We start from the raw sequence: 22,395 nt of genomic DNA, 5'->3' as shown, positions 1-22,395 counted from the left end.
CAACTTTCATTTCTTTGCAGTTTTCAGTATAAAGTCTATACATACTTGAAATATTCAAATCGGTGCTAAGATAATGCCTAAAATATTTTTCACGGGAATAGTGGCTTTTATATGCTGGAAAACTTCTTATGTGATTGCGAACAATATCTTTCAATTGTTCAGCAATTTTGGGTTGGTTTTTCCTCTTTTATCTGATGGACATACCTCTTCATGGGCCCCTTTTTTCTGTACAATCACTCTTTTTTTAATAGAAATGTCTTCTCTTCTTCTTTTGGTGCCTATCCTCTGTGGATGTTGGCAATCACGTTAGTCCATACAACTTTGTTGACAGCTGCTCTAAATAGATGTATGGTAGTCATTCCTGCCCAGTGTCTGATGTTCTTCAACCACGATTCTTCGCCCTTGGGATCTTTTGCCTTCTATCTTGCCTTCATAACTGTTCTAAACATTTAACACTCTCTAATAAAAGAACAAACTGGAACAGATATAGAGAAGAAATAAAAACATGCATTAATCTAAACTTGCCTCTTAAAAGTGATAGTGACATAAAAAATGCAGTTGCTCACTTAACTACAGTTATTCAGCAAGCTGCTTGGACGTCCACCCCAGAAATTTATTACAAACACAACTCCGAGTCCTATCCTGCACACATAAATACACTCATATTGGAAAAAAGAAAACTGCGAAAGATATGGCAGCTCACTAGGCATTCAAAAGATAAAACAAATCTGAATAGAGCTTGCAGACTACTCAAAAGAAAACTGATCCAACATAAAGACAGTGGAATCAACAAATATTTAAAGAACCTCTCACCTGCAGATGATACAAACTATTCGCTGTGGAAACTAACAAAAAAACTTAAACACAACGAACAAATGAATATGCCAATCAGGAAACAAAATGGCACTTGGGCTAAAACTGACATAGATAAAGCATATACTTTTGCAAATCATCTATGCCAGGTATTTCAACCGCATCAGAGGGAAGTCTCAGTTGAAGAAGAACAAGCTATCCATGAAGTCGTAAATGCACCATATCAAATGGCTCCACCTATTAAACCTGTTAAGAAATCTGAAATCAAAGAAATAATTGATAATCTGGAAATTAAAAAGTCACCTGGATATGACTTAATATCTAGTTTAGTACTAAAAATCTACCCAACGAAGGAGTAAGTTTAATTACTTATATATTTAATTCAATATTAAAAACAGGTTATTTTCCACTCCAATGGAAAGTTGCTCAAATTGTTCTGTTTCCAAAACCTAATAAGGATCACACGGAAGTATCTTCATACCGCCCTATTAGCTTGTTGCCTATTATATCCAAAGAAGAGAGAAGGCTGGAGATTATTTTATATGACAGTAATGTTTTACCGAATTATCAGTTTGGGTTTAGGAAACAACATGGTACTATCGAGCAAATCCATAGGGTGGTAAAGACTATCAGAAATTCGCTTGAACAAAAAAATTACTGTACTGCTGCATTTCTAGATGTCTCTCAAGCATTTGACAAAGTTTGGCATGTAGGTCTTATCTCCAAAATTAAATCTATATTTCCTCATCCCATAAGTTCACTTTTAAGATCCTACCTAACAGATCGATTCTTTCAAGTCAAAAGAGGTGGGGAAATCACTAACCTGTTTCCAATTTGCTCCGGAGTTCCACAAGGAAGCATACTAGGACCCACCCTCTACTTAATATACACATCAGATCTCCCAACGACGACCAATACAACAATCGCTACATATGCCGATGACACAGTTATCATGGCTTCAAAGTCTACAGCAGCTGAAGCAGCCCAGGTATTACAAAATCACCTACTTAAACTAGAGAGCTGGCTTAAGCTGTGGCGAGTCCAAGTTAACAGTTTAAAATCAACACAAATAACGTTTACTTTAAAAAAAGGTGTCGCACCACCAGTTTCTATAAACAACACTCCACTACCAGTTAATACCGTCGTTAAATACTTAGGAATCCATTTGGATAGCAAACTTAATTGGGGCATCCATATCTGGAAGAAACGCCTTCAACTCAGCTTAATCTATAGGAAAATGTATTGGTACATGAGTCGAAAATCAAATCTTAGCCTGGAGAACAAACTTCTGATATATAAATGTATTTTAAAACCGGTATGGCAATATGCAGCATAAATCTGGGGTACAGCAAGTAATACCAACAAACAAAAACTTCAACGTTTCCAATCGAAAGTACTGCGCCAGATCTGTAATGCCCCTTGGTATATCACGAACCACATATTACACCACGATTTACAGCTACCAACAGTTTGCGAAGCAATATCTGCTGTAAACTCTGTATACAAGAACAGACTATCCTGCCATCCAAATCCGCTGGCCACGGATCTGCTCAACATTTCACACGTAAGAAGATTAAAACGACCAGACCCTTTGGACCTCTAGTAAATCAGGAAAAATAGAGCATAGTGTCATGGTGCGGTGAAATAACAAGTTTCTATTCTGGTGTTTTCTAAATCTTTCCTTAATTTGTGTTTTTAGCCTTGTAATTCTCATATGTGTGTCAGTGATGTTTACCTGTATTAAACTCTGTTTGTTAAGTGAAAGTTTAAATTAATTGATATATCATAGATTATATTTATATTATATTTTACCTGGGTGCTCGCCACTGGGCAGCTTCCCACTATGTTATTGTACATAAATTATACATATTGCTTATTGTTTATAATGAGACAGATTGCAATAAACATTGGATGTTAAATAAAAGTGCCCTAAGTATGTCATCTTTCTGATTTTCACGATACGCATAATTTCCAGATCTTTATTCATACGTTGGATCACGGTGTTGTTTGTAACATGATGGATATAGGAAATTCTGAGCATGCGGCGGTAGCACCACATTTCGAAGGCTTCTAATCGTTTGGATGTTACCTCCGTCAAGGTCCAGGCTTCGACTCCATATAAAAGCGTAGAAAATACATAGCATCTCAAGACGCGTGTTCTTATATCAATGTTCAGGTGCATATTACATAAAATCTTGCTGAGGCGATTGAAGACAGCTCTTAAAGCATCAATAGCTTCCCTGAACAGCATTTCCGAGTAAGTATTGAACAACGTCGGTGATAAAATGCAGTCCTGACGTACTCCCCGTTTTATCGTGAATTCTTGTGAGGTTTCGTTGTCTACTCGTACAGTTGCCCTTTGCTGTAGAAATGTCATAGGTGCTTAAATATATGCTTTGACAAACTTCTGTTCGATTTCTGGTAGAATCTTTTAAACAATGTATCCTAGAAAAAGACCTTCTGCTTTCCATGTTCTCTGGTGCCAGCCTTTGCATATCTTTGAGTTTTTCTTCCACACTTTCTGCTTGATACTAAGCGTGTTACTAGCGGTAAAATCGCGAAAATATATTCTGTCTTTGAGCATTATCAATCTTATCATAACACTTTCGCCTACATTGGCATGCTGACTGTAATACTTTAGCTTTTTACCTTCACCTTTTTAGTTTTATATTCCTCGCCTTTACGTTTTTGTTCCTGTCTTTTAAGGTGCTTCCAATCTTGAATACGTTTCACTCGTTTCCTTGATTTATTTTTTTTATTCGTTTTAACTTCAATATAAAATGAATCCATAGAAAAAGCCACCACAAGATGCGAAGCTGTAGGAATTCTTAAAAAATTTGAGAGAGCCTTTGTGGTTTGCTTTTGGAGGAATTTTATACCGTCTTAAAAAAATATGCAAAAAATACAGTCTCAGACAATAGATGTTCTAAGTGTTACATAGTTGTATAGGTATCTAGTAGAAGATTTCTCTTCTTAAAAAAATGATTTTGATTATTGCTCTTGATATTAATCACTTGTTCTTAAAATTATTGAAAATAAAAGTTACAAAAAAGACTGTATAAGAATTTTCAAATGAAACATGATCACGGAGGAGCTGAAGATCTTGAACTTAATTGCATAGCATGTTTTAAAATCAATACCTTTTTAGTCATCATTGATCAGTTCATAGTTGAATTTAAAAAAAGGTATCAGTCATCCAAAGAGTATCAATATTCATTTAATTTTCTGACACAAATCGCAAAATCTTCTGAAAAAGTAGAAGAAAATATTTTGAGATAAAAAGCTTAAAATCTCATAGAAACTTACAGAAATGATCTTGGAGATGACTTTATTGATGAATGCTGTTATTTTGAAGCATACTGTGTAGTACCTGGTGAGAAGTTTAAAGATACCTCATTCATAGGCATTTCAACTCAACTCAGGTACGAGTGTGTCTTTCGATTCTGACGACAAACTGCTGGAATAAATTGGAATACATTGGTAAAACAAAAGGATTACAAATTTTCAAAACGTTTTCGGTCCAGTCGGATCATCATTTGTGAAAAACCTGAAAGTATAGTTCTACTTTAAAATAACACAAACATAAGGTAAAATTTTGACTGTTAAATTACAAAACATGTGGATTTCAACTACTTTACATGTACGTATTTTCCACTTGTTTTGTAATTCAACAGTCAAAATGTTACCTTATGTTTGTGTTATTTTAAAGTAGAAATATACTTGAAACAAGTATATTATATTCCCAAGTCAAAACGAGACATACATTCTATCGTAACAATCCGTACAAATCGAATTATGAATTATAATTATAAAGGTTGGCAAACGCAAGAAATTAAAAATTACAAAGAGGAAGCAATCAGGAACACTTTGGTACTTATGAGAATACTGCAATACGCAGTCCAGTGGTGTGACAATAAAATTGTGTCTTTACTGTCAGATTATTGTGGAACTCAACCAACAGCCAAATAGGAAAAATTCTTTGGCACCGAAAGAGCTAGGAAAGAAATTGATTGCCCAGACATTGTACAACAATATAACAGGCACATGGGCGGTGTGGATCTGCAAGATTCCTTATTGGGATGATATCCAATCAAAATCAAAAGCAAAAAATGGTACCAACGTATTTTGTATCATATGCTGGATGTAGCAGTAGTCAATGCTTGGCTATTAGACAGAAGAATCAAAAAACAAATTGGAAAAACTGAAGATATTATACAACTGCTGAATTTCAAAATAATTTTGATAATCTGTCACATCGTAAGTGAGAAGGGTTTTGTTCCAGATGCACTGTGGGCACTTTAATCGAGCAAAAGTGGAGACTATTATGATGAGATGGATGGAAATGGGACAATGCCTCTTACCATTCCAGAAAATTGGAAAAAATTCCCATTATGGCTACAAAAAAGGCAGATATTCAAAGTTAACTTCGCTCAAAAAACATTCCCTTTGAAGAAACGCTGTTAAAAGTGCAACTTTTAGAAATCGTTAAACGACATAAAGTCGAATATAATAAGTACATAGTAGACGAACTGGTAAGAAGCACAAATAGAACAGCGTTAAGGGTGCCACCGTACCACTGCGAGCTCAATCCAATAGAGCTTGTATGGGCGCAAGTCAAGAGTAATGTTGCTGCCAATAACACAACATTTAAATTTTCCGACATTAAAAATTTATTCCATGAAGCTATATCTGCTGTAACCATGGAAAAACTGCGCCAGACATGTAAAAGAAGAAGTAGAGCCAAAAATGTGGGAGTTTGACAATTTAATTGAAGCCTAAGTTGAGCCTCTCATTATTACGTTAATAATGACAGCAGTACATCAGATTCTGAAAGTTAATAACGCAAATAGCTCTCGATCTTGTAAATCACTTTTATGTTTAAAAAATTCGTGTACTATAATCTGTATCTGTCAAAGTTTGTCTGTTTTATATTGTATATTTAATTTACTAGTCCGGCCCTGAACAAACGCGTGTTTCCAGCGTGCATTTGTTTACATCTTCCGTAGCTTGAATTTGAATTTACTTTAGGAGAGAGTGGTTTTAGTTGGTAGGCAGGATAACAGATACCTGAATCTTTGGCACTACTATCTTAGATACTTTAAATGAAACTAAAACCCAAATTTTAAGGACACAAAATGGAGATAGCATAAAAAAAATCGGTCCCAACCAAACCCCCGCCACCCCCCAGGAAAATTATAAGTGCGCCACTGACTTGATCACAGACCCAAAATATAATTTCTAGAAAAATGTCATGCCTCCTATTTTATTGGTAATATTTTTTTATTTGCTTTTTTGAACTTTAGAAATCTAAAAACTTATAATTATACGATTATAAAAAGATACTCTACTATGCATTTTCGCGAAATTAAAGGCAAACATTACCGTCTCCCTTAGAAACTCATTAATTAAGAGCAACTGCACGGGAATTGAAATTAATTTAAACACAGCCGCTGTACTATAACACTAAAACGTGTATTACACATATGCTGTCAGTTAAATTGTAGAAAGAGCAATGGAAGCTTGAAAGAGTGTCGACAAGCAAATAGAAGAAGCAATAACACGCTGATCTGCGGTCGAGGGTGTCAAAGCTCAGAACGGAGGGGATGGAACAATGCGTGTGACGTCACAGACAGCAGAGAGCGCTTGTCGCATGGCCAACTGAGCTTCGCTGCCGTCAGTTTAGTCATGCCAACGTTTGAGGAAAGGTGGTATGTTGTAGTGTAATCTCGCGGGTGATAAACGAACTTTTGTGAAGTTGTGAAGTTTTTGTTTAGCTTATGGAACACATTGTGACATTATGTTGACTTCTTCTAATCAGTATTTGAGACCGGAATATCTTACTCCTCTACCTACTACAGTAAGTCTTTTAAAATAATTAGGACTATTTACCACCTTACACAGGTACTACCTGCGGAAAGTATCTGACGCCGATACTATATCTGAAATAAGCGATTCTCTATTATGCTAACCGATCATAACTTGTCACTTATCCTATATTTTCAGCTTTGTTGTTAAGTTTTCCGTTAAAACAATAATATAAACTGACTTAATCAGATCTCTAGTTTTGAAAATAAATCAGTAAAAATATATGTTGAATATATAAATAATTTAAGTAGTTACTGCATTTTTAGAATGTATAAAATAAAGCTTTAAAATTGACAAAACTTTGACATTTTAAAGGTGATTTCTGGACAATAGCCGTATCATGTTCTAGGTTGATTGGTGTTTAAATAATACGTTTTAAACCTTCTCGCCATCCTAGCAGTGTTTTTGTAACAAAGGTATGTAGGAGATTTATCTAAAAAAACTGTCAAAAGCTGTTAATACCTTTATTAGGAAATAGATCCATTAAGTTGTTGAAAACTTTGTAGTGTTTCTAGTCAGGACATATTCATTGCCGCTTTATGTTTTTTATTTCATTTTCTTCTATCTTCGGCTGTTTATCTTAAATCGTAAACGAGTTGTTTCCTTGTACAGGTCGTAGTAGTTTTTTCTCTACGTTTACTTTTGTTTTTTAATATTCCTTTATTTTTGGTTTTTTTATTTACATCCTTTGTTTTTTTGTTTTGTTCGTCCATCCTTAGTCACTTTGTGTATTTTTACATTTGTAATTATTTGATGTATTTTCCTTTTCATTCTATATTTTGGTAAATTTTTATCAAAGCGTACCTGGTATTTATTTCTCTGTCTTCTCTATCGGAAAAATACTTTTAATCTTAATAGGTTCTTCTATAAGTTCCCTTTTTCTCTCATTCCTTTGAAGACAACAGCTTACGCAAATCACAAGTTATATTCTTATATTTTATAAGGAAAATGTTCATGTTCCATTATATATTTTCGTTGGTTTCGTTCCAGCTTGTTTTCAGTATGTGTACAATGAGAAATGTTTACAAAATACGATGTTGATACAATGATACAGTATATACATATATGTTTCATCCTTGATTTTCCAGGAAGTTTTGATATCCATCGCATTTTAGAACATGATCTTATTTAGGATAAATTCTTATGTCTTTATTGTTTGATTCTCCCATGATAATGTACAGATAATCGAGTAAAAAAAACCATTTTATAGACAAGCTAAAGAAGAAAAAACTACTTGTAATACCAACTTAATCATTAACAGGAATATGATAATATCTTAAGATTTTTGCCCGTATATTTAGTGGCTTCATACACGTACCTAGTAGCAGCACTGATGATGGAATAGTCATTCCGAAAACGTTCTGTGATCTAGCACGAAAGGGCTGCTTGAATAAATATATATTCTTATAAAGGAGTTTTTAATAACATTTTTGAAACCACTTTAATATCTACAAAATTATTACTACTTACAGTTTTCTATTTTATCTTGGCTATCTATTCGGCAAAAGTCTCTTTCGCTATCATATTAGAGGGATGATCAATAAAAAAACGAAGGAGGGTACAAATAAGTAAAAGGAACTTACTGGCTGGCATAATATCTAGACATAGTTATGACAAAAAGGGAAAACAAGAAAAACGTTTAAGCGAAACAGTTTTTCAGCTTTTTCAAAAAGATAGACAAGTACATCTTCAGAATATTTACATATTTTCTTAACAATACACCATGTAATATTCTTTCTCATATACTGCCTTTAATTAGCAGCCAACAAATTAAAGTTACTGCTTTCGTAGTTCTTCTGATGTGAGTTATATTCGGAATATGCTTGTCACCATTTCCGATCATAACTGTAAGCAATTGAACGAAAAAATCGTGGGAATGAATATCTAATTGTGGTGCAAACTTTTAAGTTAGTCCTGCGTAAACATCAACTTTTCGTTGCCGTGAGCATACGAAAAAGCCATAATTCACTGCTTGTAGTAAAAATATATCAAATATGAGACAAACAAAACCAAAAAATGTTTATTACTGGTATATAATTACTGGTATATAATTATACTATAATTATACTAATCCATTTTTTTTATTATAGTAACTTTCATTCAACTCAAACGATAACAAAAAATAACCCACACATACTTACACAACTAAAATACTTTAATTTATTATTCTGATAAATAATAGTGTGAGTAAATATCCTTTATTGCAGGATAAGATAAAGCCTTCGACAGTTTACATAGCTGCCTTATAAAATCTAATAAATAGGTAATAAATAACAATGCCATTATGTAAATAGCTACACGGGCATTATTAACATAAAGTTATTGCCAGGCACGGGAAAAAACACAAAAGTGAACGAGACAAATTTATGTGCCAGGTGTAACAACTTTAAAATATAAATAAATGAAGCATAATGTTCAAATCGTGGATTGTGACGGGACATAAACTTTGTAGTTGTTTGTGTCGTTGGACGTTCTACGAAATATTACATGTGCAGTTTTTTAAAATAGACAAGTTTTTAACCATTTTATAAAAAAATCATTAGCGGATACCTAATAAATCATCATTAAATAATATCAGCGATGTTATTTAAAATTCTGGCTTCCCGTTTTTATCTTATATATACATATATATAATTTCGGTTTACAACGTTCTTCGACGTCTTCCGATTTCCAATCTCCATCTCATTCTATCGTTCCATAGATCGTCCTCCAGTTCTCTTTCTCTGATTTCTTTATCAACTCCTTCTCTCCAACTTCTTCTAGGCCTTCCTGGTCTTCGCCTACCTCTTGGTTGCCATTCAAGAATTTGTCTCGGTATTCTATTCTCCGGCATTCTCCTTACGTGTCCGTACCATCTGAGTTGTGTCGTTTTGATGTCATCAACAATATTATGTGTAACCCCCATGATTTCTCGGACTCTCTCGTTTGTTATTCTGTCGCGTCTGGAGATTCCCGCCGAGCGGCGCCAGAAGTCCATTTCTGTTGCTCTAAGCATTTTCTCTGATCTGTCTTTTAGGGGCCACACTTCGCATCCATATGTTGTGATACTTTTTATTATGGTGTTGTATATTCTTCTTTTATTGTCTTTAGAGATGTTTTTATCCCACAGTACGCTGTTTAGTAAGGCTATGCCTTTCCTTCCCTGTGTATTTCGTTCCTTAATGGCTGCATCTAATTTTCCGTCTTGAGTGATCTTTACTCCTAGGTATTTGTAGTTATCGAGAAGCTACGAGAAGGTTATGTTGATCTCCTCCGATACTCATGTACTCAGTTTTTTCCATATTCACTTCCAACCCCACTCGGTAAACTCTTCTAATAGTTTTCGCATCATGTAACTAAGGTCTTCAGAGTCCTGTGCGATGATGACCTGGTCATCCGCAAAGCACAGAGTGTACAAAGTTAAGTCTATTAGTGGTATGCCCATATTCGTACATTTTTTCTTCCATTTGTTGAGTGCTGCTTCGAGGTATATTTTAAATAATGTTGGGGATATACAGCATCCTTGTCTTAGTCCTTTAGTCACTTTGAATCCCGGTGTTATCAGATTTCCTGTTTTAATTCTTGTTGTTTGTTGGTAGTACAACGTTTTTACTGCTTCAATCAATTCTATATTTATATTTGTTTTCCCCAGTGCCTCCCATAATTTATCAAGCGGGATACTATCATATGCTTTCCTAAGGTCTACGAACGTCAGATGGACTTCTTGGCCACGAGCAACTTTCTTTTCAATTATCTGAGTAATAGAGAAGACATGGTCTATTGTAGATCGACCTGCACGAAAACCAGCCTGTTCTTCGGCTTCCATATCTTGGTATTCTTCTTCTATTCGATTTTTTATTATTTTCCCATATATTTTGCTAATACTACTAGTAACTGCAATTTCTCTATAGTTTTCAGGTTTCGATTTATCTCCCTTTTTATGGATGGTGCTCATATGCGATTCTTTCCATTCCTCAGGTATTTCATGTTTATTTATGCATTCCTGGAAAAGTTGTCGTAGTCGTCCTTGCAGGGTCAATATGAAATGGTTCATTTAAACAGTTTAATCTGGACAAGAGAACGGTTTCATGATACTTAGTTTTGGATAGTACTTTACTCTTACCTTCCTAAAAGCTGCATTACGTTTTCCAGCTCCAAAGAAGTATCATTTTATAGAAATATGAGATATAGAATTGTGATCCACGTTCAGTTACATTTTTAGTCAGTGTGGATTCGTAGAAAAATGTTGAAGAGATACCTTGGACGACAAGGAAGTACTAAGGAGGGACCAACAAAGATAGAGAATTACTAAAGACTGCTAAATACCGGAAAATCTTTTATCTGGGACATTTATTGAGAGGAAATCATTATAGAATACTACAACTAATTCTTAAAGGCATAATAGAAGGCCGGAAAGGTGTAGGAAGAAAACAACTTTCTTGGCTAAAAAACATTCGTGAATCGAATTAGATACCAAATGCAGGACAATTATTTCATGTGGCAAGATCGAGGCCTTTCGAAACAAAATTAAACTCGATTTTCTTTTATAATGTAGCATATGGTCTGACCAACTATCTTGCTCAAAGCAAGTCGATCTTGATCTGTGCTACGCCATCTTTTGAATCTAAGCTTCCTCAAATCTTTCTTAATATGGCAACAATCATCCAGCTAAGGTGAGGTCTCTTTCGATGTCTTCTGCTTACTCGGCTCCGAGATACAGTTTATTAACCGATCACCCTTGTAGCATCTTTTCCATGTAAGTACTCATCTTAACCTGGCGATTTCTATCTCCGTTAGTACATCAGGGTACTCCATACATCTATCATGGCTTATTTCATGCTGTAGAGCTTACTCATTAGACCTCTTTAAAATTAGTTCTCTTCCATACACGAAGCTGATCGTTACTCTTCATTGAAAAACTATCCCTAGTTGCTATTCTTGTCTTTATTTTGATTGACCTGTTGTGTAAAATATGGGTACCCAGTATATTTTAAATTGTAGCAGTTTTCGTACTCATTAATGTCCAGTTTACATTTCTACATAGTTTTTTTATTCAAGAGAGCTTTCAAAGGTTTTGCTGAAATTATACCTTCCTCTCTCACTCTAAACTTAATTCAGAATGGTTCAGAAATCTTCTTCCTTCGTTCACAACATGATTATAAGTATCTGCTAGTGTCATACCAAAGCATTTAGTTGATTTTGCACATCGAGTTCTCTCAACGCCTTCACAAGACATCCTATTTTTACTCTGTCATATAAGATTCTGATGTCTATATATAATTGGTGCCTATTGACGTTATATTGATATCACTTCTCTAAAATTGCTTTACGGAGAAGATCTGGTTAGTCATCTTATTACACATGAAATCAAGGTAGCTTCCGTAATCGGATTCACTATTCCGTTCCATAGCTTTTCGAACATTTTCTATCCAACATCTATTGTTGAAACTCACTCTATAGTTAGAACAATCTAGAGCTTTGTTTTTCTTATGAAGAGAACATATTGCAGCTTTCAGTTACCCTGACATTTCTTCTTTGCTCAAAATATCTGATATTAAGTTGTATATTTTTTTTCTGCCAGAATATCAGGTCTTGCCTTCCATATTCCAGCTGGCATTTTGTCTTTTCTTGGTGATTTGTGATTTTTTATACTTTTGTTTTCCTGGCATATGTCATCTAAACTGGATGGTTAGATTTCTTCATCAGCGTCCCTTACTTCATCTTGCGCTCCTATAGCTTTTACATCATTTCCTTTAAAATCGTTTGGAACAATAAAGATTTTTTTAGAATATTGTGTCCTCTTTTGCATTTTGCCCACTTGTTCTATTCCACTGATCAGATAGTATTTTTTATCATTACTTAACAATTTCGGTCTTTAATTGGAAATCCATTCGTTCACTTCCAACTCTTCTGGAAAGGCTTTCCTTGTATTAATTGTTTGCTTTCTTTCTTTACGTTTTCCTTAAACATTTTTGACAGATTCTTTAGTACCATTTTCAGCTGTATTCCTCTAGTTTTTGTAAAACGTTCAATAACATTCAGATATATTTTATAGATGAACAGGAAAGAACAAACTACCGTATTTATAGAAGATAAGAATAAAATAACTTGTGAATGTGAATTTTATTTAGATAAAACTTCTAAGTCACTAACGAACAGGATACACGAACATTAATCTTACATTAAAAATAGAGAATTTGATAGATGTCAGATATGCAACATAGGTGTGACAATGTGTATTAAGTCCGGTGAAGAGATTCATTATTTATCTTGAAAGAAACAGGTCATAAACAAAAGTTAGGATTAAACAGGCAGTCCTTAACAACTCATTGAAGACATCAGTTCTAAGTAAAGGGCAGTATTTTATATAATTACCAATAGCCATGAAGATAGCAGTAATATATGTCCTACCTAACGTAACACCTTTCAAAATTTTACTTCCAATTGTTCTGGTTGATTCCCAGATAAAATTCAATGTGAAACATGCCACAAACTTTACTTTTTGCTGTACATTTAACAAAAAATTATTTATAAATCTGTGTCTTCTTAGTACCTATCTAAAACATAGCAAAAAGTAATTAGTAAATATAGCGTTTTGTAGATAAATAAGAGGAATTAACGAAACAAAATCAATTTTTGATTAAATTAAGTAATCTCTTATTTGACAACGTAGCTATAGAAAATATAATCACAAACACAACCGTAATCATATATAAATTGTCACCTAAAGTTTTTGGTTTCTAGTATGTAACAGTTTATGCTTGAGTCTTCAATATTACTTAAAATGTTTTCTTTGTTTCAGTTGGATGCAAAGAAGAGTCCTCTCGCATTGTTGGCCCAAACATGTAGTCAGATAGGAGCAGATACCCCGAATGCAAAGCTTCTTCAAAGTTCAGAAAAATCAAACAAGTCTGCTAAGACAGATTGCCAAAAAGAAAAAAAGGATTTGTCTCATAACAATTCCAAACTGGACATTATTAGCCCGAGAGAAAAGTCCAGATCCCCCGAAGAGAGATCCAACTCTGGTTCGAGCGGCAATAGGGTACGAACGCCGATAGCTTCGAAGCCCATTACGAACGGAAGATGTTCCAGCAATATTAGTCTTTCTCCTAGAGCTTCCCCGGCTGAAAGGAAGAGTCCTGCAACTGAAAGCCATGCAGAAGGAACAGCTACTCCCGAGAAATCCAGCGAAAGGACAACTCCGCACACTCCTTCGTCGTCTGCTTCAAAGACAGCCTTTACGCCGAATATACTGACGTCGTCTTCTGATCCGGCTATAAAGGATTTGCCGTTAGGAACTTTCAAACCGGGAGTTCCTCCTACGACTTCCCCGTTTCTGGGAGCATATCCATCGCATTCTTTCCCTTTATCCATGGACTTAATGGCCAGTACTTTAATGAACCAGCATGCTTTAAAAAGTAGTGGACTAGTTCCGTATCTCGGTTATGGCAGAATGAAAACGCAAGACTCACTATCTTCGGTGTGTAGAGATCCGTACTGTACGGGATGTAGTGTTAGTTCTCACTTATTAGGTGCCTCGAGTGTTGTAAAGTCTTGTCCGGCCGGCTGCACACAGTGTGATCACGTAAAACCACCCACGACTGTCGGATACATGAGCCATAGTCCAGCAGCTACCGCATACGCCCACGCGCAGCTAGCCGCTTTGGCCGCAGCTTCTCATTTACCCTACGTGTGCAATTGGATATCCGGAGATGCAGCCTACTGCGGTAAAAGGTTTTCTAGCTCAGAAGAACTGTTATCTCACTTAAGGACTCATACTAGTGGAGCGATATCGGATACCGGTTCCGCTTTATCGATGTTAGGTTCGCCAGGACTGCCTCCCACGCATCCCCTGCTTCATAGAACATATCCAACGCCTCCTCTCAGCCCTTTGGCGACGGCGAGATACCACCCGTACAGCAAACCGTCCTTGTTGCCCCCCTCGCTTACTTCATCCTCGCTGGCGGGGTTTCCCTTGGGACATCCAGGAATCTCTCCATATCTCTCCCCATACTCGCTTTACGGGCCTAGGCTAGGTGCTGCCCCAGGTATGCATCAGTAGATGTTCTCCAGAAGCCAAATACTAAGATGCTGTGTTATAGACTTTTCCTAGTCTTAAAGATTACCTTAAATATTCCTGGCAGTGGGAAGTGAATGGTTTTTCTTTTAGTAAAGATACTCTATATTTTTTGAAAGTTGGTAAGTACATACCTAAGGTTTACAAATTTGCGACTAAGGAGACAGTATCACGATAAGATCTTATGTAGGATATTAATTCCTCACATTACATGATTTGTTTCAATATCATTAATCTTTTGCAACTTGTATGCACAATTTTCTAGATATTAAACAAGTTTTATTCTTCTTTGTTAGATTTTAGGTCCGTTTTATTGAAATGATTTCAAATATTAATGCATATAATTTCTCAAGATCGCAGGATTTATTTACTATAGCTAGATTTTTATATCTGTACTATTAAGTACTTCTTACCAAACATTTTGAAGAGATCTACTTTCATATAACGTTCTTTATGTCAACACTTTTTATGTCTATATGTTTACTTTGATTCCTAAGTATGTATAGTTTCTTTTGTTGGAAAAGTTGAAGAAGAAATCGCTATACATGTCCTCTGTGAATGGGAAACGCTTAGTGACATAGTAACGCTTTTCTACTAAGACAATCCTTCACTTCCTTATTGCTAAGACTAAAAAAATTAATGAATCACTTTGTTAAACCCGGTGTATTATTGTGTGGACGTAACAGTGTGATATTATTTTTAATACTGTACATTTTTGAATGACATCTTAACTTTCAATGTATATAGTTGTTAACATTGCCTGCAGCGTTGCTGTGAGCTACTTCCAAATGGAACACATTTCCAATTCGAATATCAAACCAGGAAATATTAAACTATGTATGTATTATACTCATTGTTAAAGCTTAAAAGAATATAAATCAACTATTGAGAAGACCTATCGAAAACCAAAATGAAGAAAATACCTACTTAAAAATCAAAATTCGCAAAAGAATTTATTCTTCTTTCTATTATCAATTGCTGTATTATTTTACGGAATTGTTTAGTCTTTCTAGATACTCTCTATTTTACTTAAGATTCATCCTTTCTTCAATATTCTATTTACCTAAACACGATGAGACCTTTGCTTACGCCTTTTCCTGAATGCTTCCAATTCCAAGAAATTATGTAGCAATCTGTATTGACTTTATTGATAACTTTTTGAATACTTGGTTTTCTGGTTAAGGTTAACTTTATTCCGTTTCTTATTCGAACCTACTCCATTCTTCGTGGTATTCTCACAATATACCTATTTCATTTCAGTTATATCCATTTTGGAATGTTTTGGACGTTACTGAATTATAGTTATAGCTAACCTTCTTTCGTGGAGTCGGCACTAGAAGAAGACTAAGTACTGGGGACTTGCCTATCCTATCAATGATTTATCCCTCTATCGGACTCATATAATATAAATTGTTTTTCAGCAATTATTTACACTTAATCTGAAACTAAACATTCTCCATCTGAATTAATCATTACTATGAAGATTGAACAAGTATTAAAAGTGTAAATCAATATTATTTGTAGATAAAGCTACAACCAGATACCCCTTTGAAACTACAACCAGAAAGATCTGTTGTTTATAAACATAATAAATGTTTGTGGGTTTGGTTTCGGGTAAGCACCTGCCACCTTAGTTGATTAGATTATTCTTCAAATAGTTTCAAACTTTTTTGGTACCTAAATTTTCTGAAACATAGACATAACGAAAATATTTTGGTTGATATCGAATTGGAAATTGTGCTTTTTGTAAATAATTTTCGATTTTTGTGGTTAATAGTCCAAAAAAAAGTGTTTTTTTTGTTTGTGTTCAACAAGACGTCAATATTTTTAATTATTTCTGGGTAATTTGTATTAAAATTAATCTTATTTTGAAGTACCAAGCACTAATAAGATTTAGTGTTGGTACAAAAATAATTCAATGAGTAGAAAGTGACCTTGTGACATAAGCCAAAAGACGGTAAACCTAGAACACCCCCAAAGAAAACAAAGATTAACAAACAATATGAGCTACAAAGATATTACAAAACAAAATACATCTTTTTTACACCAATCTTAACAAAAGAATTATTTTTTAAACTATCATCCACGACAATCGAAAAGTTTTTTGTCAAAATATGGATATATGTATATATTTGTGTACAGATCTCAGCAAGAGAAATATTATTTATTGCTCTAACTTTTGAGCTTACGACTTTTTAAGTTTTCCTCAGCAAGGAATATCTTCAAGTACTTATATGCACCAAAATTATTAACTTTTTTATAGTAAACACATGAAACGGAGACGTATTTTTGTTCGAAGTCATTACTTTTTTCCGCTTTCTTAGAAACGTTGTTTTGTTGATAATATTACATTTTTTATAACAGCTCTAACGTTAGTAAAGTTGTTTTATTACTTTTAAAGCTGTTTAATTGGTAATTAAAAAAATACTTAATTTTATTTCAAAAATTTTCCTTGTTTTAACCCTGAAAATTAAATAAACAGGTAGCAAATGTTTACAATTTACTGAATGAAGTTACTTTTTAATTTGTTTAATAATGCTGTTCAATGTTTAATATTAAGTATTTTGGTATTAACAATCGTTCTAGGTTTTTGGTAAACAATACTGTGGATGTAGATCATGGATCTCTTGGTCTTATCTAATGAGTTCTATTTTAGTACAGAGTAACTGAAATAAATTATTGTGCTTAAGAGTTTATGACAAAACACCTCAATTGGGTCAAAATATTTATTTTTTCAAATAGATTTCAGACTATTTTGCGGTATCTCCAAATACCTCAGCATTAAAGATGTCTGAAACAGGAGAAGGGAACGGTCTACTAAGAAACTATGTTACGCAGAAATTCCCCTAGAGCTTCTTAAACTGAATTCATAGTAATCAGAGTTATTCCTACTGGAGACTGCTCATTTAGATATCATCTTTGTAAAATGTTCGCCAACGCCATAAAGACCTTGAACATGTCTCGCCACAGACGTAGTTGAAATCCAATAACATCATTCAATATTACACCCTTAAAACGAAAACATTTGAAATGTAGATTATTCGTTGCTATCAATGAGTTGATTACCCCTGTCATTCGTTGTACAGACTTTAAGTAACTGAGCAACTGGTTGACTGCGATACTAGTACGTTGTAAGTGGGTTAATAAAAAATTATTTCTAACAAGAGAATTATGTAAGAGTCCTTGTTTCTGATAAGGGAGAGACGTCCATACTTCTCACCTGAATGTGGCTAGTTTAAAGCATCCTCTTATCATTTTGGCATCAATTGGTGCCACACCTAGACTTTCCATAATTTATCAAGCTGTAATTGTATTCTTTCTTGTCTCTCCACTTCTATCTAATTATTCTCATTTCTGCCGCATGCATTGGTTGTTTTTTGGGCAACAATCTTTTGGTTTCTGTTATTTGTAATGCATTTTTTGCCTTTTTTATTCCGTTCTGAATACATATTGATAATTGCAACAAAATAATAATACAAAAATAAAATTTCAATCATATAGATTAAGTTTGTCTGTCAGTCCGTCCGTGTTTCCAACTTTAAATTGAAAAAACTGTAATAGATAAAAAAAATGACGAAGGATTTCGATTCAGCACTTTCAGCAAGTTATTACGGAAAACTTCGATAAAATTATAAAAAGGTTACAACTCGGAAATGACGATAGATACTGTTATTTTGATCAGTTTCTTGATCAGCGTGCCAAAACACGTCATCAACAAAAACTTCTTTTTCTTCTTCAAGTGCCATTTCCGCGGCGGAGGTCGGCAATCATCATAGCTATTTGGACTTTTGAGACGGCTGCTCTGAAAACTTCATTTAATGTACATCCGTACGACTCTCTCAGGTTGCACAGCCATGACATTCTACGCCTCCCTATGCTTCTCTTTCCTTGGATCTTTCCCTGCATAATCAGTTCGAGCAAGGTGTATTTCTTTCCACGTGTAATATGTCCGAGATATTCCAATTTTCTTGTTTTAATTGTATTTAAAATTTCTATTTCTTTATTCATCCTTGTCAGAAACCACGTGTTCTGTCCACGATATTTTCATAATTCTTCTATACACCCACAGCTCGAATAATTTCAGTTTTTTCATTGATGTTGCATTCAAGGTCCAAGATTCCATTCCATAAAGCAAAGTCGAAAAAATATAGCACCTCGCCAGCCTAACTCTTAGATTCAATTTTAAATCCCTTGTACATAGCACTCTTCTCATTTTGTTGAAATTTTCTCTAGCCTTTTTTATTCTGATTTTGATCTCCTGAATGTAATCATTTGTGGAGTTAATCATTGTTCCCAGATATGCATATTTGTCCACTTTTTCCACGTTGGTTCCATTTATTAGAAGATTCTCGTAATTTCTTTGAGTTTTCGATATAAATTTCGTCTTCTTGACGTTCATTGTTAGACCGTACTCTTCCATACTCCGCTATTTTGGTCACCAGTCTCTGAAGATCGTCAATATTTTCGGCTAAGATCACAGTGTCGTCCGCATATCTAATGTTAATGGGAACTCCATAACTCAAGCTGTTTCACCCTCAAGAGCGTTTTTAAGGATCTCTTCGGAGTAGGCATTAAAAAGAATTGGCGACAATACGCATCCCTGTCTCACTCCACGTCTAATTTTAATTTCTTCTGACAGCTGTCCGTTAACACGTACTTTGCTCGCTGTTTACGTTTATTTGATATGATCCTGAGGTCGTTCTAGTCAACAAAAACATGTTATGGGTAATTTCGGTTTATTTCGATATAAAACTTTGCTTGCAACATAAAAATTCGCACAAAAAAAAAATATTTTCGAACCGATAGAAAATTTGGACAATTTCCTTTTAAAGTTTAAACCATATAGAATTGTATATGAATAATTGTGTACCTGTTTTTACTTACATCGTTTATTAAAACTTAATTATTAATACAATTTTTACGTATTTTGAACTTCACTTGAAACATTCTTCAAATATTTACCTAACTCATTTCCTTTTTGGTCGTCAACCAATAAAGATAGATTCATATAAACAAGCAGAGAATCATTTGACCTACACGTTATAAACAAAAGGTAGATATTACATCAATTGAATACTATTATTAGTCATAGTACAAGTGTTTTTAACGTATAATTATATTGTCACTATGAAAGACAAATTACCAATTTGTGAAGTTTCTACAATTTTTTTGAACAATATTTTTGTATTAATAACTATTCCTTGACATATTTTATTATAATTAAGTGCTCTTTTAACAACAATATGTTTCTGTTTCATTCTAGTTAGAACAAATTAATATTCTTTATAACAATTTTTTCTTGGTAGAATTTTTATCGGCACATTTAAAAAAGAAAAAAATCAAAAATAACTATTTTAACAGAAATTAAAGAATCATGAGACGGCACTTAGCATAAAGTCCATATGAATAGTGGCATTTGTACTTCTTAATAACCTCGTTCATTAAAAGAAATATAGATTACTTCATCTGTCATAATTCAGATGTCCAATTGATGTTCATTTTAGTACCTCATTATCCATCTTTATATTCAAAATAGAACTAATTTTATATTGTTTCCCCTTTTTGATTTTTCCTATTTACGCCTAAATAACTGATGAATGAATAATGTTGAAGAAACTGGACACTAGATACTTTTTAAAAAGAACTCTGCCCTCGAATGGATATATCTGGAAATGTATTGAAGAAGGCAGTAACCTTAGTGCTAAAACGGCAGAGAAATTTTTTTCTACATAAACATAAGCATTAGAAAAAAATAAAAAAGAAAAAAGAAACATCCAATAATTGCAATATGCAGTATGTGAAAAGTTAATTAGATGAAAATTTGAACGGTTTTTGGATGAATATATGCATTCGCATAAGAAGAAAAAGCAAACGAGCTACTACCCTAGTCCAGAATAAAATCGGTAAACTTGACAGTCCGTCAATATATAAAATACAATTCAAAGTGCCTTTCTAACAATTGGAAATAATGAGAGAAAATACCCCAAAAATGTAAGAAGATCAAATAAAATCTGGTCTCCTGTTTCTGATGCTACCGAAAGTCTTATCTCAACATTCTTCTTCTCATGGCGTCGTCTCCTTTCGAAGGTTGGCGATCCAAATGGCAATTGTAGTTTTTCAAACTGCTGCGCTAAAGATTTCTGCGGATGAGCCATCTCCTCAGGTCTTTCAGCCACGAGCTCTGGCGTCTTCCTACTGATCTTTTGCCCTGTACTTTTCCTTCCAGTATAACTTGAAGTAATTCATATCTTTCGCCTCTCAACACATGACCCAAGTATTGCATTTTCCTCTCTTTGATTATTCTTAGTAATTCTTTTTGTTTACACATGCGACGAAGTACCTCAACATTAGTAACTCTTTGTATCCATGGAATTCTCAACATTACTCAACATTATTCATTTATCATCCATTTTCCTGTCTCTTTGTTTACAATCGACTGATAACAAGGAGAATGTCTTTATAAATGTTTATATATTTCTACTGTCTCTTCGATTTTAATACTGTTTGTTTCTACCATCATATACAGCCTTTTTGCACGTTTCTTTTATTGGGTTTGTATACATTAACAGATCTGTGCGCGACATACAATGTCTCATTTAAAAAATTTAATGCTTGTTAAAAGTAATTTCACTCCCATAAATTTAATGCTAATTATAAGTTGACTATTCCTTGGTAGTACTGTTATTGCATTAAGTACTTCCGATGAAATCATCATGTTTTTCTATTAAAATTATGTGTACGTAATTATTGACAATGTTTAATGAAGTTTAAGTTGTAATATAAGGCAACTCATGCATATATGACAATAGAGTTATTTTTTCCTTATTTCTCAATATGGGTCGGCTAAAAAATCTACCAGTTTAGTGATATTGAATCTGTTAAATTCGTGTTTTATCTCTGTATGATGAAAGTAAAAAAAATGTTATTTTCCTTTTTAGAAACTGATTTAACTGAGTCGCATATAGTAGCGAAGATAGTGTATGTAATGTCAGATCGTGCCCTGTCCTTTATATCTTTGTATTTTTAGTTAAATGACTTTATATTTTATATTGTTAAATTTTGATGTAATTATTGTTTTATTTCTTTTAAAAAAGTATATTAAAAATATTTACTTCATGTCTGTGTTTTATTTCTTTGTTATAAAGTATTTTTTTTACCTATAACCACAATAGTTACTATACAGGGTGAGGCAGATAAACGGCCAATTAGAAATATCTCTAGACCTAAAGGTAATTGAATCATGAAAATTGGAATGAATGGATTTTGTTGCTTATAACTTCGTTTTTTTATGGGACAACCTGTATATTTTTTAATTTTCGAAATATTCACTTCATTCTGAACATTTTTTTGTTGATACTTCCCTATACCTATTGTGAACCGTTTTTGAGTTATAATGGTTTTTGAATGAAAATTACACTTTTCTACCATGTATATAAAGTTCAATATCCTTTAATGTAATTTGAATAAAAGTTTAAATTCCTTTGGAACTTATTATGGTTTACAGTGTAAAGTTGCCTTTTCCATTATACAGGGTGCTGTCAAAATTGGCATAAAACTGGCATCCTAAATTTTCGCCTAATTTCATTTTTTCAAATGGGACACTCTGTATGTGATTCAATATTTTAGAAAAATATGTTTTTTCGATCTGTATTAGTGTTCCC

At 33.8% G+C, this 22,395-nt stretch overlaps 1 protein-coding gene across 1 annotated transcript; it reads left to right on the top strand.

The window, feature by feature from the left end:
- The first annotated feature begins 6,394 nt into the window (after positions 1–6,394).
- elB (zinc finger protein elbow B) lies at positions 6,395–21,833 on the top strand. The gene is made up of 2 exons (XM_072529114.1): positions 6,395–6,670; positions 13,460–21,833. Exons 1-2 carry the CDS (start codon positions 6,611–6,613, stop codon positions 14,717–14,719), a joined length of 1,320 nt encoding a protein of 439 aa, XP_072385215.1. The 5' UTR covers positions 6,395–6,610; the 3' UTR covers positions 14,720–21,833.
- The last annotated feature ends 562 nt before the right edge of the window (positions 21,834–22,395 follow it).

This window comes from Diabrotica undecimpunctata, chromosome 4, assembly GCF_040954645.1.
Source record: "Diabrotica undecimpunctata isolate CICGRU chromosome 4, icDiaUnde3, whole genome shotgun sequence".
Classification (NCBI taxonomy): Eukaryota; Metazoa; Arthropoda; class Insecta; order Coleoptera; family Chrysomelidae; genus Diabrotica; species Diabrotica undecimpunctata.
This window is presented reverse-complemented; position numbering and strand designations above follow the sequence as displayed.